The 19,236-nt window shown below is 46.0% G+C and overlaps 1 protein-coding gene across 1 annotated transcript in view; it reads left to right on the top strand.

The window, feature by feature from the left end:
• Window positions 1-60: 60 nt before the first annotated feature.
• The window catches only part of LOC125946310 (uncharacterized), a 128,260-nt gene continuing 109,084 nt past the window's right edge, over window positions 61-19,236 (top strand). Inside the window, exon 1 of the mRNA XM_049669033.1 lies at window positions 61-367. Within this exon, the coding sequence (XP_049524990.1) occupies window positions 61-367 (307 nt within the window). The remainder of the gene's footprint in view (window positions 368-19,236) is intronic.

Raw genomic sequence — 19,236 nt, 5'->3', positions numbered from 1 at the left:
TATTCTCTGCGGCGCGTCGCTCTTCGGCGGCGTGGTCGTGAAGCACGCGAGCACATTCGAATGGGCCTCGACCGCATGCCACGCGCTCGAGGCGAGCGCAGTGTGTGTGTCTATGTGCCGTGCACACGTGGGCTGTTTGAGGACCCGTTTCGTCGTCGCCGCCTCCGCAGCCATTTCGTGTGTGACCCAGCGTCACCATATGCCATTCCTGTCGCCAGAGACGCTCGACGTGTGCTTGAAATGGTGACGTGTGTTCGCCCTAGGTGTGTCTGTGTGTGCAGCAAGAAGCTTGCCGTGACCGTCGTCTCATGCTGGGGGCTGTTCAACGGACCTCATGCGATGCGCTCCGGCAAGATCGCGGAACGAGGTGAGTCTCCACTCATCTAGTCGCCCCAATTTTCGCTTCTGACATGCTATGAGTAACTTCGCAGAGTCCGAGTAGTTCTGTCTGGGCGACTTCGGGTACGAACGCGAACACCCTATTATTCTTTGAAAGGAAACCTTCAACATCGTATGATTTGCGAATAGGGGCCGCATGGACTTCAAAACATCAGAACACGCATTATATATACTGCTTTATTTGGCGCGTGTATGTTTTAGCTCCAACTATGCTTCTTCTTCGCCAGACAGGTTTCCTCCATACACTGGTCTAAGTAAATAGATAGTGCGCGGTACAGTCGTATAAGCTTGGTGTATTCGGAGTATACAGCAGCATTCTGCACAGTTCTGGCATTTCGTCACGCACATGCGTGCCATATTCTAGGCTACACAAGCTGATGCTTGCAGAGAGAGAAACCCGAGCCCTATAGAAAGGAGAAGAAGAGAAGAGAAGAAGAAGCCCTATAGTTAGGAGCCTCACCTCGATTTCGCATTTGCGGTTCCAAGAGTGGAGAAAGAAATCATGCACAGCGAAAGGGGGAAGCGTCGATTTGCCCTGGGGGGGAGAAACATGCGTGCACTTGTTACCATTTTGTAAAGTGCGCATGGGATAGAACATTTACCCCGTATTTATACACTGCAAGATATATACGTATTATGGTCCAGCCTTGGGGTCCTGCGCTCTGCGAGCGTTATGTGCTTTACAGCCGTTGGCATTAAAAGGAAAGTATACTCAGAATTCGTTGAAACTAAATGCGCTTTGGGTTTATATAGTAACGAAGGGGAGATGAGCTGCTTGTAAGTGAAGTTTCGGTCATTTTCTTTATTGCTTTCGCTCGATGCGCCATTGAAACGTGCGCTCGAGTTCTGGGGAGTGTACTTAAATGTGGAACTTGCGTAAGTGATATCAGATTGTCTCGACTGATTGACGAACATGTTGTTTTAAACGTTGCGATTCAGGCATAGCTCGAGCGCGGTAACAGTGGTGTGTCAAAAGTACGTCTATATTACTTTTTCGTGGGAAGTCTGGTCGCAGTGAACGTTCGACGGCACGAAAATGGAAGAAGTAGGAGGTCAGAGGTCGTCATGCAGTATAATGTTGTGTCACATTTCCCCTAAATGTCATTGTCCGCTCCCACATGCGACTGTATGTAGCAAACTGGGCTACTCGTGCACATCAAACAAAACTCGACAGTCTAATGGGCAAACGCATTTGAGCCAACGTAATCTTAATGCTGTCTCAGTGCAAGTAGAGAGAGAGAGAGATAAATGAGACGCGAAATGCATGGAGGTTAACCGGAAGGTAGATATCCAGTTTGCTACCCTGCACTGGGGAAGGGGTAAGGGGAGACGGAAAGATAAAGAGAAATGCACACACATAGAAAGAGAGGGAGACAAAAAAACACACACGCACACATACACACATACACACACAAAGGAACTCAGTAAGAAACACAGACACTCACCTGAGAAGTTCTCGCTACAAGTAACGCTTTCTCTGAACAGCGTTCAGAACCAGGTCCGCGCTAAAGGTAGTAAATGGCAGGGAGAGGCTGGAACAGTCTGTCTCGGACAAAAAATGGTGCATAAAGGCAGTAATAACCAACACGCATATTCAGAAACCATCGTCAATTATGATGTAGTGTTTGATACACGTTAAATTAGCATCTAAGCGGACGGTATACTTGGAAGCAAACTGTGAAAATTACCTCAACGCAAGTGTGGCTTCTCAGGATATCATCATAATGACAGAATTATGCCTTTGTGCTTATCGGCAAATAAGTTGATCTAAGTCCCAATACGTTGGATACTCAGACTGAGAAGTGTTAGTTATCTGTCAAACTAAGTGCATTTTAGTAGCTGTGTCGTATGAATATAGGTCACCCCACCTACTTGTCTTAAACTGTCTTGTACACGGCTGCTTAGTCTCCGTTCCGAGTGTGCAGAAGATCAGATAACTGGAATCCTGTAAAACAAAGAAAAAGAAAGAAAAAGATATTACAATTATACAACACCACAATATTCGCCAAAAACTAATTTATTTATCTATTCATCATATTCATATTCATATTTATTATTCATATTCATCATAATCAGCACGGCGTAGGTACCACAAGCGAAAAAAAAGAGAAAAAAAAGATTGAATTCTGATATTTCAGCCCTTTAAATAGATGAACTACTGAAACAAAGCTTAACTGGTTCTGGCAGATAAACTGGCAGTATTATCAATATTCAAGCAATATTGCGACTAAGATTTTAGCATATATGTGGCACGCATGCATCGAGATATCAAGTTTATGCTGCAGCCTACTAGAAGAGCACTCATACCTCCAAAATCATAGAATATCATACTGTAGGAGGCGTTGTATTTAATACAGATGTGAACATTGAGATTCAGTGCAACAAACACCGTCTTGTACACATGCTTCGAGATATTCCAATCTCACTTTTACATTTCTATCCGCCCCGGCAGCTGAACCTGTCTTCTCACTTGAAACGCATCTTGTATCTGGCATTTGCCTTTTTTTCTGGAAATGATTATATATATATATATATATATATATATATATATATATTACATATCAGTGCGTTGTTGTTAGTTGGTAATGTATTGTATGTGTTCTTCAATTGTGATTGTATTCATTTCATTTCATTCGTCGAACCAAGTTTTATATACATGCGTTAACGATGGCTCAGCGGCGTGCGCACCATTGACGAAGGTTGTGAATGATAGAAAAAACAGACAAAGAATGGTTGCGAAATTTGGCCCATTACTGATCTGTTATTGCACGGTGGGTAAAAAGAAGCGTCCTCCATTTACTCCATGTGGGATCTCAACCTATAGAAAACATTACGCGTCGTTAAATACAGCTAACATTTGCAAGCACCCGATATATTGCGTTAGAGCCGTTTGAGCGGCGTCCCTATGATCGGCACTGCCTATAGATTCGGCTTTGCTCAAACAGTGGTGCTTCGTCAAAAAAATGTGTTAGCAGAAGCTTCAAGGGAGTGTTTTCTGCCAATATCCTTATGTAGGCCGTAAAATATTGTCACGAGACAGTGAGTCAGCCATGTCCACAAGGACGCGACAATATAAAACTCTCGGCTTGCAGGATACACATGATCTCTTAGTAGGTTTTATGCGCTCGGTAGTGTATTTTCATCAGGAGTTGTCACAAATGCCTCGCTTAACTTATTTTTCATTATTGTCAACGAAACGTGAAGAGGCTGATGTGCACATTGTGCTTACTGCAAGTACGTTGATAGGTTACGAATAATATTTTCGCATAAAAGATATTTAATTGACAATTCCTGCTTACCCTTACGCACACTGTGGGGTAGTAAACCGGACTGTCGCATGTTTAACCTCCATGTCTTTCATATCCTTAATTGCTTTCTCTCTCTCTTTCTCTTTACCTGCCGATTCTTGTTTCCTTAACATGTTCTGCCACACTTCTTATTATCTCCAGTTGTGTTAATGCACATCTATTGATCAGTATCTTGATCGCTATCACACTCAGCAATTATTTAGGACAGTGCGCTGTGCGGACTTCAGATAAGGCGTTGTAGTCACCAAGTTTATAGCTATGACTGCATCTAGAATGACCTGCAAAAAAAACGTCTAAAAAGAAATTACTACAGCGCTGTTTCCAACTATGACCCTGAGTATTTCCTGAGGATTTGCTGTAAGCTTCGAGTCAGCAAGAAATTTTTGTGAGCTGCTGAGCAGGTCTCTCAAATTTCAGCGAGAGCCGAGTTGAGTGCGCATCCGGTCATGTCGTTTCAAGCAAATCAGAAGCCGTAAGAACGAGAAAAGAATAAGTCCTTCGAAGCGTGCAACCCTTCAGCCTAAACCTTTCTTACTTCCTGTTTTTTATGCTAAATATCAAAGGTTGTTTTGTTATAATGGTAGTGTTCTTAATTATGCTTAGATTGACCTCAAAGACGACTTTTACGAACACTATAATGGTGACTTCCTTAAACGGACACCAAAACAAAACATTAAGTCAGGTTAGACGGATAAAGCGTTCTTGGAAAACTATGTTGTCGTTAATTTCTAAACTATAGGTTGATTAATAAAGAAAAATAATTGAGGCCAAAGTTTCATTTTTTGAACTTCGCGCCGAATCCTCAATGTCGTTACGTCACTGTGACGTCACTGGTTTCAAAATAATATTTTTTCGTACTTAGGCCACCTTGGCTCAGCAAAAGTTCCCGAAACTCGCCATGTTCAATCTTTGGCTTCCTTAGAACACAACGTAGTCCTATTTTTACCGCTGAATAATTAACTAGGCTCTAGAATACGCTGTAAAAATCCATGATGTCATAGCGAGCGGGTGCGGGAACTTTACGGAGGCGTCTCCCCCCGTCTTTCGTTATTGCGCTTTTTCTGGCTTACCAAGCCTCTTATTGTGGTAAGAGTGGTGTTTTTGATATTGTAGAAGAGTGGTTTACTGATACAGAAGAAATCATTTTTCTCTTCAGTGACCCCTTAACGGAGCTTTCATCCTTGGCATTGCAGGCCTTTTAGTCTATTTTCCACTGAGAGATTCAATAGAAATGGTTTCCAGAAAGTCACGTATCCTGTGCTCACCAATTACCTCTTGTAAGGGGTAGATTTCAGGGTACCATTTTACATAGAGGCAACCGTATTTATATTGCGCATCAAACAGCAAAGCAGTCAAAAGCAATATCAAGCGCTTATGAACCCAACACTGTGAGCCCAGCTAAACCAAAAAAAAAAGGGGGGGGGGAGGGAGGGATAAGAAAGGTCATGGGTATTTCCATTACATGTACGTTTCTTACACCAACTATAAGAAGCGAGTGCTATCCAGCTTGACAGCACAGCACATCATATGAGTAAATTCTGCACATTCGTTTCGACTGTGTTTCCTGATGGTCAAACACTTGGCTAATTCGGAGCGTGAACTACTAGGACTAAGGAACGAGAAGAGACGAGACACAGTGCTGTGTTTTGTCTCTTCTCGTGCCTTAGCTTGTGACCTAGTAGTTCGCACTCCGAATTAGCCATGCTTCAATACCAACTCGCCCATTTCTCGCTTCTGGTCAAACACTGCTGACTGAATTTCTTTATTGGATGTTTTACCTTCCTTTACGTTTATTCAAGCTGCATATGTAGCACCGAGAAGCGCCTAGATGCTCAACAGCATCTTTAATGACAACATTGCTCGACGTCCTCACCCGGCGGCCTCTCACACGAGTGAACGATTCCGATAGTGCCACCTCGCGCCTTGCTTTCCGTGACCCACACGCGCAGCATACCGTTTTCTGTTTCATCTTTCCGACCATCGCGCGCACGTGCGCGCCAGTTCCTCTTGCAGCCGAGGTTGCGTGAAAGTTTCACACCGTTTCGCTCTGGGATCGAGGAAGGCAGCTGCCGCCGGAGATGGCGACAATTTCCGCGCGCGCCTCATATTTGAGCCCCCGCCGCCGACAGTGCTCGGGGGAAGCCCCTTTGTCGGCGGCGGCGGCGGCAGCCGCGGTCACCATGTGTGCGGAGTAAACACCGGGCTCGCGCGAGTGGCGCGATGCACACAGGCGCTGTGCGGCGCACCCATGGATGCATACGCAGACGCGCAGCGCTCCGCAGCAGATGCGACGAGTGCCCGAAGCTGCTTGCAGTGCTGTGTAGCAGTCGGGCGCCCGTAAATCAGCATCGCGCGGTCGCCGCGTCGCCTCATCTTTGAAAAAACGCAGGAGTTGCCGCCGGCGTGCATTCGCCTTCTATCTATTCGTGAACGGAGCTCGGACGCAGAGCTGGCCTCGTGCAAGACGTTCCCGACATCTGGACGGCCGAATGTTTCTGGCTGCGATGCTTGGTCAGGCAGTTCTGGGAGCCGCGGCGCTCTCAGAAAACGGTTTTGGCGTATCCGATGACTCAGCATGATGCTAGGGAACTGATGCAGTTAACTTGACCAAGCGGTGTGCGAGCACAAAGCTGGTGCGTTTAAGACAAGCGTATGGACCTCTGGGGTATAGTCCTCTTTGCGTATGAGGCAAAGAAGCATGCAATCGTCCTCCATAGCGCGTATTAATTATTTCAGACTTGAGTTTGGTAGGATGCTCGGTATAGGATGTGTGCACCGGCCACCATGCTACAATAAGAGCGTCATGTAATTGTATCTGACGTCACCAAGTTAAGGTGAACGCGCCCTAAACACCCAAGCTTTTCCAACTATTGCAGTAATTCAAAAGATGGCGCAAATATTTTTTCATTGAGTGAAACATCGGAAAGAGTATCAGTTAGCACATAGCTTTAGAACGCTCGCAATCGTCTACAACCTACACACTAAACCGCCTCGCAAAACTGCCTTTGGCTGAAAGCTCGGGCAGGTACAGCTTTTGTAGCAGCAAATTACGCTGTTGCTTGTCATCTATAGTTTTGATTAGATAAGCAAGGAACTTCTTGAGGAAGGCGTAGATGTAGACCAGGGACACCCTGTGTGATCGTCAAATCGTGTTTGCGCTTTCAGATTGTATCACGTCTTTTTGTGTTTTACCTGTATTTTGCGGCGATGTTGTGAAAAGATCTGATGCAGAGTAATCAACAGAGTTCGAACAAGAGAAGCATCAGCCAGCGAATCCTATAAATTTCGGCAAGACAGATCATCTTCGTCAGTGCAGCAACAGTCCTCACGCATGCAAGTCTTCGTGTCGAAACGTTGGCGACATTCCGTGTTCGACCACTAGTCGATCTTCCTCTGAGCATTTGTCTTGTTTGGATTACAAAGAGTAGGTTACTCACAGGACAGGTCTTAGCACCCTCCAGAAGCCTCGAATGCACATTTCTCTTCGGCTGTAACGCCCAAATTCATAATTTGTTACCGACTATTTTAGGAATGTTGGGATAGAATGTCTGCTTTAGTGAGCTACTTCTGATTAGTTTGCGCACTTTGGTCACCACAGTAATATTTTTAGCAGCTATAATTTGGGAAAATAGTCCCATTATTGTTGCAGCAGCATTTGGACAAGCATTCAGTCGTTGAAAAGCAAGCCGGAGCCCGTTTCAACTTAAAGATGCGGCGAATTTCTGCCTGCCTTTTTTTTTTTTGTCGCGATGATCTGTGATTTGTTTGCGATGCGCAGCTATGTGAGAAAAAAAATTAAGAAAGGAAACAGGCGTGACCAACGTCGCATACATACTAATGGAATTTAGTCGTTGATGTTGTACAGCTGCGCATTATCACGTAGGGCTTAAGAGCCTCATGTGTTTACACGGCGGGGTGCATTTCTTGTGAATGTGCTTTTTATTAGGTTTCTTGGTTGCTCACACTTGCTGGCTATCAGCCGAAGGAAGAAAAAAACGCGTGGAAGGAGACGTAGTGGAAATTTTTTCCCAGTTACTTTCTTTCTTATATACGTTGTCACACAGGAATCTTTTCGGGATGCCAAGATCAAACAGAGCGTCAAGAAAGCGGGCAGCTTTGATTGGCTCTTAGATCCTGCCCTGAGAGTCCTTCAGGTGCTACTCCGTGCGAGGGACTGACAGACAAGAGCTCCCGCTCGGGGCAGACGTCGCCGATGGCTAGATTAGACGAGAGTTTGCACAAGACTGATGTGCAGCCAGGTGACCCGCATGCCAGCACCGACCGCTCGTCCGCGGTGTTTGGGAGAGGATGACACGAAGCGAGACAGAAAGCTAAAAAAGGAATCTCTCTCCGTGTTCTTGTTTGCCTCGAGTCTGTCAGGTTGACAGCTCTAGAGTGAAGGCGGAGACGAAGACATCGACGAGGCATTGGCTGCCTGGCAGGGAGCCACATCACGTGATTGGACGTCGGGGAGACTGATCTGCCCTCCAAGTTCCCTCACGCTGCTTCGTGAACCACTTATATAGCTATCCGGGAATAGCCACGGGGCCTCCTTCTGGTGCAGGGGGGAGCTAATGTGCCTCGAAGGAAGATTGCCTAGTTCGAATGATGAAAAAGAAAAAAAAAAGATCTTTGCGTTTTTTGTTCCGTAGAAGTTGGCGTTTCGTATCGTTGCTGGCCGCGTGCGTGAATAAATTATTGCTGGCTGCAACTTGTGTTACGAGATTTTAAGAAACTTCGATCAAGATCAACGTCGCTTGCCACACGATGCCAGCGGATGTCACTTATCGACATGATTTATGGTTGCGCATTTACTTTTTTGCTGATATGCATTCACGAGAGTGCTATACAAGTCGTGTTCATTCAGCCTTACCAAAAAGCTAGGGCTGGGGTCACATACGCGATATCTCGTCGAGCACAACTTGGCAAGCAGAAATTTTATGTAAAATGCAGCAACAATTTAGCGGCGGGTTGCACGTGAATGCAACCTGCTCTGCGAGTTCTGCCATTTCATTATGTGCCGCATCAGGGCAGGCTACTAGTATAGCAGCAGTCCGTATGACTTTTTATCACCCCAAATGCTGTGGGACGGTATATACGCCATGGGGACACAACTCCCGTCAAGCGACCACCCTTCGTCTTTCGGCCTGCATCTGCTGCAGTCATTTGCACTGAGTAATTAAAAACTGAATAATAAGGCATTTAATTCGATTGCATCAAGATGCGGATATCGATGATCGTCTGCCAACCTTTGTATGAAGCTCCTCACGTGTCTACCACTTTTCCACCTCACCACCACACACACACAAAAAAAAAACAGAAAAAAAAAAACAGCGCAGTGTTTGCGGTCTCTGTCAGTCCTTGTCCTTCGCGCTGTACGTCGTTTTTACCACCACTCCATGTTCACATGATCAGATGGTGCAACCCTGCGCCAGTATTGTACGATCCTATTACAACTAACTGCTCCTGATGCTCATGCTATTGGCCTGAACGACTGTAGTGTGAGAGCATTATGACGTGCTATCATTCGCTAAAAATTCACCCACATCACTTCATTAGAAATACGTTCATACAGAAGAGCGTTGATGCAATCTAGAACTTAATAAAACTTGTTGTTGGGCTAGTTGGTACATTCTACATACAACGATAGGACGCAACACATCAAGGAAAAAATACAGGTGAAAGGAAAGAGCGTCACTCGCAACTAACTTTATTCCGAGACAGCTAACACATGCGCGGCAAGGTTCCACGTATCACCCCACCTAGATGAGTCAATAAGAATCATGTGCTAGTTTAAAAAGCATCTAAAAAATTCAAACTCGGCGCCGCGCAACACCACTGACGTATCGCTAATGCAGATATCTTTTTTTCTTTTTATGCCTCGAGCATTTCTCGTGCCAGCACCTCGTTGCTTCTACCCAGAATGCTGATCTCCTTAAATCTTGCGTTACATTTACATGCTTTGCAGTGCGCAGGTAAATGTGTTGAAAGGTTATTTTTAATGGAAAGTGCATGCTCTCTCGCTCTGTCGTTAACACATCGACCCGTTTGGCCGATGTAAACCCTGCCACAGCTGAGCGGAATTTCGTAAACCACACCCACCGCACAAGTGACGTCGGGATTTACATGCCTCTTGCCACATATAGGCTGCTTGGGTGCTTTGGAAATCCGCGGGCACAGGCCTGACAGCTTCCTTGGTGCAGAGAGGACCACTGGGACATTGTACCTATTCGCTACCTTCTTAAGGTTGTGCGCAACCTTATGTACGTAGGGTACAACTATTGGCCTTGTTTCCATCGGTTGCCGTTCCTTCTTTTTTCCTTTTAATTTTTGAAGGAGTGTTTCAGCTACAGCACCAACGACGGAACGAGGGTACCCAGCTGAGTAGAGCCGGTTGACCTGACTATCAAAGCTCTCCGCCATCCTGTGAGGGCACGATTTCGCCAGCGCACCTTCCAAGCACATAGAAGCAATGCCTCTCTTAATTACTTTTGAGTGGGCCGCATCATAGGGCATCAACTCTTTGCATGATCGGGGACGGTAGGCCCAGCAAATGTGTTCCTCTGACAGCGTGAGGCTCAGATCTAAAAATTGTATTTTGTTGTTAGTAGGGAGCTCATTCGTGAAGGCCACAGCAACGAGGTGCTGGCACGAGAAATGCTCGAGGCATATTACATAAAAAGAAAAAAAAAAGATATCTGCATTAGCGATACGTCAGTGGTGTTGCGCGGCGCCGAGTTTGAATTTTTTAGATGCTTTTTAAACTAGCACATGATTCTTATTGACTCATCTAGATGGGGTGATACGTGGAACCTTGCCGCGCATGTGTTAGCTCAGCTATATATTGCGATGCTTTCTCGGAATAAAGTTAGTTGCGAGTGACGCTCTTTCCTTTCACCTGTATTTTTTCCTTGATGTGTTGCGTCCTATCGTTGTATGAAGCAATCTAGAACGCCCACCCCATACTTGCGCATTCACCGCCGCTTCGCCTGTCACGTGACTCTATACGTCACACCGTCCACTGCTCCTTCTGTTCCGCTCCGTCGCTCTCACCCGGCCAGTTGCTCATGCTGCTCCGACATACTTACATACTTCGCCGAAGGCCATTTTGATCTATATAACAATTTTGAATGAAAATTCTTGCGAGGTCACATATTGTGCACTAATGTCGGGAAAGACTATGGTCCCTATTAATTGGAAATATCGAACAAAAATGCTAACGTCTGTTATTTTCGTTGACTATATACAGTAAATCTTTTTACCATCAGTCATTGCGTCTTGATTCATAAGTTACACTCTTATGGTATACACGGGGTGTAGCTCATTCACTTTTTGTTCTTATCTCACTGGTAGAAAATTTTTCTACTCAAGATGGTATATTGGAAGCAATGCTTTTTATTGTTTATATTAACGATATTGTTAGAGTTAACACTGATGCATATTTTTTGCTTCATCCTGACTGACACAAGCGTACTTATTTGTGGTTCCGACAAAAACGAAGTTACGACGAAAGTCCAGATGGTGTTTTCAGATGTTTTTAGCTGGTCAAACTCAAATGGTTTAAAGATTAACATCAGGAAAGCTAAGGCGGTGTTATCCAAGGCCGTAAACAAAGACGGAAGTTGAGCACATTAACCTGTGCTCTCGGCAGCGTGTCCAATGACATATTGCACAAAGATAAATTACACAAGTGCTACGTTTTCTAACAATATTAAAAGAACGTGTCCCGTTGATTCACTGCTGAAATAACTTTCTAATGCAACATGTATACTTTCGCGTTGTAGACATATCCTCACAGAGCAAGCGCAACTGCATGTTAATTTATCATTGTTTTCCACAGACAAATTATTGTGCACTAATTTGCGGTACATAATTTGCGGTACTTTACGTAACATAGGCACAATTTGTCGACTGCAGAAGAAAGCCCTTCGGCTTATCGCCACTGTACCAAGTTATTGCTCGGCGGTTGGTATTACGATACGCTATTATAAGTGTGAAACAAGTATTTAATTTTCCATTGCTTTATTCTTTCCTCTATGCGAGTGCTAATTCACAGTAATTTCACATGTCTGGCTCTCTTTCACTCAGGCAGAAAGCCGAAGGAAAGTCAGGTTGAGAATTATTTTATTTCTGGAAATTTATTTATAGAGAAATTGCTTTTATGTGATTAAACTATTAGGTAGCCTCCACCCGAAGGAGCTGATGCCGCAATACAAAGGTGGCGTGGCCACCCTATTCTGTTTTTTCTTGCTTTGTGGCATGCCAGCGGAATCATGGGCTTGCACAATGGACGTATACAGGGCCTGTGAACCTGTGCGAACCTATCTTCGCCGGCTGACCAGACACTTACGCCATCCTCTGTCATCACTTTCAAGAACCAAGTTTGGCCGTGACTTTTCTAAAGCAATGGCATGTCACGCAAGCATTATACCTACAAAGTGACAGGCTACTAACATCCCAGAAACACCTCCCTGGACAATACCGAGACCACTAGTGAGGCTTAAAATACCTGGAATTACGAAGAAGTCCCACGTTTCTTCCATTGGCTTGAATCAGCTGATGCTAGCTGTACCATATATTTACATTACATAGTGGGACTGTACAAGTATATACCGATGGTTCGGTTACACCATCTGCCACAACGGCTGCATTTGTTAGCCCGCAACTTGGCATTAGCCGGCGATTTCAATTGGACCCCAAATCGACATCTACGGCTGCAGAATCGGTGACCACACGGGAGGCTGTTCGTTTTATGAGAACGCAGACACCCCATAAATGGACGGTGTGTTGCGACTCCAAATCAGCGTTGCAGGCGCTAAAATGCTTTCTAAAGAAATTACCGTATCACCTACTCGTACTGGAAAGCGCCGAACTTCATCACAGTGCCAAGTGAGGTGGCCACTTGATCACTTTTCAATGGGTGCCTGGTCATTGTGGTGTGATGGGCAATGAACTCGCTGACAGTGACGCAAGATCGGCAGTTTTTCCTCTGATGAAGTTCGAATTGCCTACTCGCGACCTGACACCAACTCAATGATCAAGGCGGTCCTAACAAGCGCATACAGAACCAACGCTGACATCTACAAACGCCTATATATGATCGATCCAGATGGTAAATTCTGTTTTCCCTTGAAGGTTATGGGGAGCAAAGCCTCATTGCTACTCAGGATTCGGTTGGGCGTCGCTTTCACCCGCCGCTAGGCACACCTCATCGGCCAGTCGAACAACCCTGATTGCGAACACTGACAGACGCCTGAAACGATGGAAAACGTGTTGTACGAATCTCAGAATATACGCTGAAGCAAAGGTCGTTGGATAATTTTCTAGCCAGCGTTGGCAAGCAACCACTGTCAGACGACGCTATTCTCGACCAATGGCGTGACAGTGCAACTTCAATGCGGACAGCTAAAGCGTCGTTGAAGTTTTTGCATGACACGAAACTAGACGAGCGGCTCTAGTAGGGCCACCACCGTCGATGTATACATAAGGACTCGCCGCTTCTCCTATCATCATCACCAATCCCAGTATTTTCACTCCCCTTCACTCTTCCTAAAGGCAGAGTAGCAGACTAGTGCACATTAGCTCAGGTCGACCTCTCTGTCTTTCCTATCAATAAAATCTCGCTCTCTCTTGTGGCGTGCCAAGCTTCAGCTACCGCAGGAACTGAGCTGCTTGCAAAGCAAGAAGTGTAATCTACCAATCAAGCCTAATTTAGTAGGTTATACAGTAGGAACTTAAATATCTGACGGAGAACGTGTGGGTGAAACAGAAGGTGAAGGCTGTTTTGTCGGGGACACTGTTTTAGAAGGTGTGACCTGGTACACCGGCACCGCTATCACGATGGCGCACGCTGTGAAGCCGAGATCGCATGAAAGGTCATAAGCATGTACCACACAGCCGCTAGAAGCCTTGTTATTGCGCATTAAGGAACAGGTTCTCAAGTTATATGCATATGTTGTTTCGCAATGCCATCTGTGGATTCAAACATCCTGTGATGTTTGATGATTTCATTTGACCTTGCATATATGAAGGAAGTCGTTGTTCCGATATGCCCAGAGGCCCAAAAGTGGGATTGCTATTTCAGCTGGGTCGACGGGTGTCTGTGGAGAGGTTTCTTTGGCATCTGATCGTCTTGTCGACATGACGGTTGAACTGTTCCCAGCTGTTCTCCCCACAAGAACCACTCCATTTAGTCGAAACAGAAGAAGGCGATGATGGTACCAGGAAAAGCACGGGGACGTGAACTTTCTAGTTGTAGGGCATGAATGCGATGAAGGTAGTGAAGGCTTCATGTCCGTCATAAAGGTGGTAATATTAGCGAATTGAATTCGGCAGACATCGATGAAAAAAAAAAATTGGAGGACGCTTTAAGAGCAGAACGCGATAGCGTTATGGGGACCCGTTCGCATCGCAACGCGCGGCTGTAGGTCTGGTAGAAATGCTGGAAAAGGGGTTTGGTGTTGGAGTTACCTAGTAGCAGAATTAGGTTTTCTCGTGCATTCAAATTCAAAACGCCGAATGGTAAAGTCGTACTTTACCATTTTCCTGACGGATTTCACTGTGAGAAATTCAATTTTTGTTCACCAAAACCTTGCACCATGTGGAGGGCCTGCGTGGTCGGGGTGGTTTGGGGTGATTTTCTCCGCCACTCGCATCGCACGCCGACGGCGGTTGCCGAAGCCGGTTTTTCGGCGACCCACAGCGCATGCCTTTCATGTTAAATCTTCTGAGACTGAAATATTAAAAGTGCGAAACAAACACGGGAACCGGAAGAAATTATGTAATTTCTTTGGCCAGCTTGTGCACTATCCCCGGGATCGGGCCACGTAAGAGGCTGCGTTTTTACCAGAAAGCTCGTCTACGTGCATAGCGTTCGCCGCCAGTGTTTGCCAGTAACCATTATGGTTGCATAAGCTGCAGTCGTCAGGAACCGTGAGAAGCAGTCAGGGATCTTTGAATGATATCGCGTTCCACACTTAAAAGCGAAACTTAAGCGTCCTCCAAATTTTTCACATTCCTCTTATTCTTGTTCAGAAAGGTTACCCGCGAAAATATACAGACTCAGGAGCGTCAAGTCAATGACTGCGCGAAGCAACTCCACTGCAACGTATACCCTTCACATTAGGTAGCAATTCCAGTTGCACAACTGAACCAATGTTTGCATAAGCAATGCTCAGAATTGATTTTCATTTGAACGCCACTGTGAAGTGCTCAGTAACTATTGTCCCTTCGAGCACCTGCAAGCACGCAAATTTATCCTAAGTAGCTGTTTAGGTTATTATCGGTTAAATGGTGAAATTTGTACTTCTCATGTCCGTCAAATCTGTGTCAGGAAGAACTCCAAAGATGTAACGGTCGTGGATTTCGACAACTTCATAAATGAAATAAGTTTTATTCTTAGGAAGGGGTCAGCACAACAGGTTTTACTCCTTCCCATTTGGGAAACTATGCCGACTAAATCTTTGTGTGACCAATATCTAGCTTGCGATCTATAACACGTCCTTACCAGAAAGTATGCAACATGTTAAATTTCATGCATCTGCAGCACTGTGTAACTGCAAGTTAACTTCACTTTCTCTAAGCGTGTGTGTGTGCGTGCGCGGGCGCGTGTGTGTGTTTGAGAGAGAGAGCAGGTCAGAAATCCAGAGGACTGTAGCTTGAGGTCGACCTTTGTGTTTTCCCTTATAAATGGCGCTTTCCCTCTCTCTCACTGACTCTGACACAACTCCTAAGTTTCAGCAGGGTTTGATTTATGACGAGCAGTGCTATTATAAACCAATATAAAGTTCGCAAGATAGCCTTTCCCAAGAATGAATAGAGCCGTATATAGTTGAAGTTTAGATATCATGGATGTCTAATCCGAGGGAGGTAGAGTTTCAGGTTCTGTTGGGTCATATGGTTTCAGAACCCATTGTCATTTTGTGCAAGAGGACCGCGAATTCACCGAGAAAGAAAGATTTATTTAGCCATCCACCCAAAACTTACCTGAAAGTATCACACAACAGCAAAAGTGGTTCTTCAGTGATATACGGACAGTCTATTTTTTTATTTCATCTGCAAGTATCGTGCAATCACACGTTGTTAATGTATTGCGTGAGACATGGAGCGTGAATATAACGTCAATGCATTATAAGATTAGCATCTATTAGCGGTCCTCGTTAGAAACATAACAGTCGTCATATAATGACTAACATTCTTGGTAGTAAAATACGAAAAGAAATAAATATTCTAAAGGAATGCTTTCTTCGTTCCTCCCACCGATTTTGCGAGTGATAATGAAGCAACCTTTCCTTATTGGCCTTGAAACTTGATTCAGGCAGTCCGCTGGATCTTGCAGTCGCTTTTGCCCTCTTTGACAGCGCCTGCGGAACTTTCTGGTCTACATTAGACAGCATTTCCTCCCACCGCTCAATCGTCGGTTCTTCGATCCTTTCCATTTTCGTGTTGTCTTTGCAGGCCCATACCATGTGGTATAGGCTCGCCTCTATGCCACAGTGTGAGCATTGGAGCTCGCAGTCTTTTGGGTAGATTGCGTGACGTCTTTTTGAGCTTGAGTACGTGTTCGAACTTGCCGTGGTTGCTTAGTGGCTAGGGCGCTGAGCTGCTAAGCACGAGGACGTTGGATCGAATCCCGGCTGCGGCGGCCGCATTTTGAAGGTGTAGAAATGCGAAAACGTTCGTTTACCGTGCATTGGGTACATGTTAAACAACCCCAGCTGGTCAAAATTAATCCGGAGTCCCCCATTACGGCCTACCTCATAATCAGAGAGTCGTTATGACACGTGAAACCCAAATTAGTTGAAATTTCCAAGTACGCGTTTGTATTATTCTTAGTTAACTCTCGTTCGTTGTTTACTCGGTTGCGTTATTCCCTTATATCAAGCCTGTAGTGCTAGTGTCCAGCCTGTCATTTCTGAGAATGTGGTCAGTAGGTTTGAGTAGTTGTGCTCATCCGTGTGTAGCGGTGCCCGGGTTAAGAGTGCTCGGGATACGGCATGTGCTTCTTCATGAGTCTTGCTTGCCTGTCGGCTTCCTTGATGTCCTATATAATCCTAATGGCTGCTTACCCTATCCGGTTCCTGGTGTAGGTTCTGCACGCTTCTTGCGAGTCCATTATTATATTCGTGTGTTTCTGCGAGCGGAATGGCTGCCTCCTCCGCTTCGGTTGGCTCTCTGCACCTGGTCAATGCGATGTTTGTGAGGTTGGAGTACGAGTCTATAGTATGACTGCTATAGTCATAATGCCTTGAACAGGCCCTCCCGCGTCTGTGTATAGTGCCTTTTCTGGTTTTCTTCCATTCCTTTTCTATGGCTGTAGCTCTGGCCTCTATTCTTCTTTCGTTGTGTACCGGGTGCTTGCTCCTTGGTATGGGGTTTACAAGTAGAATGTTGTCCAACTTTTCACTGAACCCTAATGGTCTTGCGATGTGCTTATGTAAGGGTGTTTGAGTCTGTCTAACGCTCCTCTGCATGCGCTGCTGTGCTGCTGGCTTGCCGAGTAAACGCAAGCCCAATACCCATTACGCCCTATACCAGCGGCAAGAAGTAAAGAATTCGGCAACATCCCCTTTTACAGCAGATATTTACCCAGCATTCCGATGTGATATATTGAAGGACACAAAGGAAGGTTAATGTCTTTTACCATTCTATCTTTATATGAAGGGTGTTCCATAATGGTAATTAGATGCACTGACTAAATTAAACTTTTAACCAGAGCAAGAATGGAGGCTTTTCAAGGCGGTGTATGATAGCATACGAAAATACATTCGGCTCATTCACAGTAGTGGCGGGGATTGTGTGGCTCACTTTCCTACCGGAGGAGTGAGCCTATACATGCAAGCGCTTGCACGCAGGCTCCCTATACCGGAGCTTCTTGCTACACCATGCCTCGGAATATAGCTACAACAATTTCCAGATGCTCACAGTTTAGGCACATTCGTAAGGAAACAGGAAAGAAAAGAAAAGAAGAAGCAGAAATAAAAAGTTGTCGCAGTTTCACCTGAAAGGCGAAGCATCAATTGCGATAGCACATTTCTAGAGAGCTATTATACGGAGTAATGATATTAGCTTTATCATCTGTATAAACTTGGACATGCAGCAGCACCGGCAACACGCAGAACTGTTGTAGACGCCGTCGGCGTTTTGCCCGCGTTCGCACAAAATGCGTGCGGCGTTGGTGACTGTTGCCGGAGCCTCTGATATAAATAGGCACTTGGTGCCGCAGCTAAACGTCGCCTCCCTTCCCTCCCCCCCTCCCCCACAGCCTCTCGCGCGTCGGAAGAAGGCGCGTTTGCTCTACATATATGGTGATTGTAAAGGAGGAAAGAGACGCCTACTTCTGCAGCCCTTAAGGGAGCACGACGCAGAACGCGCGTTTGTTCTCCGCCGTGCGTTCACTCCCCATGAAAGCGCGCCCCTCGCGCCCTTTCACTCGCACATACAGCGTTCGGCGCGCGGCGACGATTTAATCTCCATTGACGTCATACCGAACCTCACGGCGACGGCGACGGCGACGCCAACGGCAGGAAACTGCTTTTGAGTGTCCATATAATTGCTATCGCAATAAAAGGCGATTTAGCGGTAAATGCGAGAGAAATGCGTGTGAATTACGCGTACCTCTTTGAGGTCCAGGATTTTAAATGCGAAGCAGCTTATGGCGGGGGCTTTGTCCGTCCTGCGTCCCGCGGCGTCCCACACCCCCACAGCACAAACGCCGATGGCGTCGACAACAGTTCTGCGTGTTGCTGGTGCTGCTGCATGTCCAAGTTTATACAGCTGATAAAGCTACTATCATTACTCCGTATAGCTCTCTACAAATTTGATATCGCAATTGATGCTTCGCCTTTCAGGTGAAACTGCGACAACTTTTTTTTTTTATTGCGATAGCAACTATATGGACACTCCAAAGCGGATTTCTGCCGTCGACGTCGTCGTCGCCGTCACCGTGAGGTTCGGTATGACGTCAACGGCGATGAAATCTTCGCCGCGATCCGGAAGCTGTATGTGCGAGTTAAAGAGCGCGAGGGACGCGCGCTTTCACGGGGAGCGAACGCACGTCGGAGAGCAAACGCGAGTTCTGCGCCTATGGCGCTGAGCCGTGCTCCCTCAAGGGCCGCAGAACATAGCGTCAACCTTTCCTTTTCCTCACGAACCACTTACTCTGCGCCGTGCTCCCCGAAGGGCTGCAGAATTAAGCGTCTCTTTCATCCTTTACAATCACCATATATAGAGAGCAAACGCGACTTCCTCCGTCGTGCGAAAGGCCGTGGGGGGACGGGAGGGAGGGAGGGGAGGCGACGTTTAGCTGCGGCACCAAGTGCGTACTGATATAAAAACGTTGCGATGTGAGAAGGTGGTTAAGATTTCCGACGCTGCTCGACGAGTGTCCCATTCTGATCTCGTCGAAAACCTCCAAGCCGCCCCCAGAGGTATCGGCAACAGTCACCAACGCCGCGCGCGTTCGGTGCGAACGCGTGCAAAACGCCGACGTCGTCGACAACAGTTCCGCGCGTTGCTGGTGCTGCTGCAT

Source organism: Dermacentor silvarum, chromosome 6 (genome assembly GCF_013339745.2).
Source record: "Dermacentor silvarum isolate Dsil-2018 chromosome 6, BIME_Dsil_1.4, whole genome shotgun sequence".
Classification (NCBI taxonomy): Eukaryota; Metazoa; Arthropoda; class Arachnida; order Ixodida; family Ixodidae; genus Dermacentor; species Dermacentor silvarum.
Note: the sequence above shows the minus strand (reverse complement) of the source record. Positions and strands in the feature narration are given on the sequence as shown.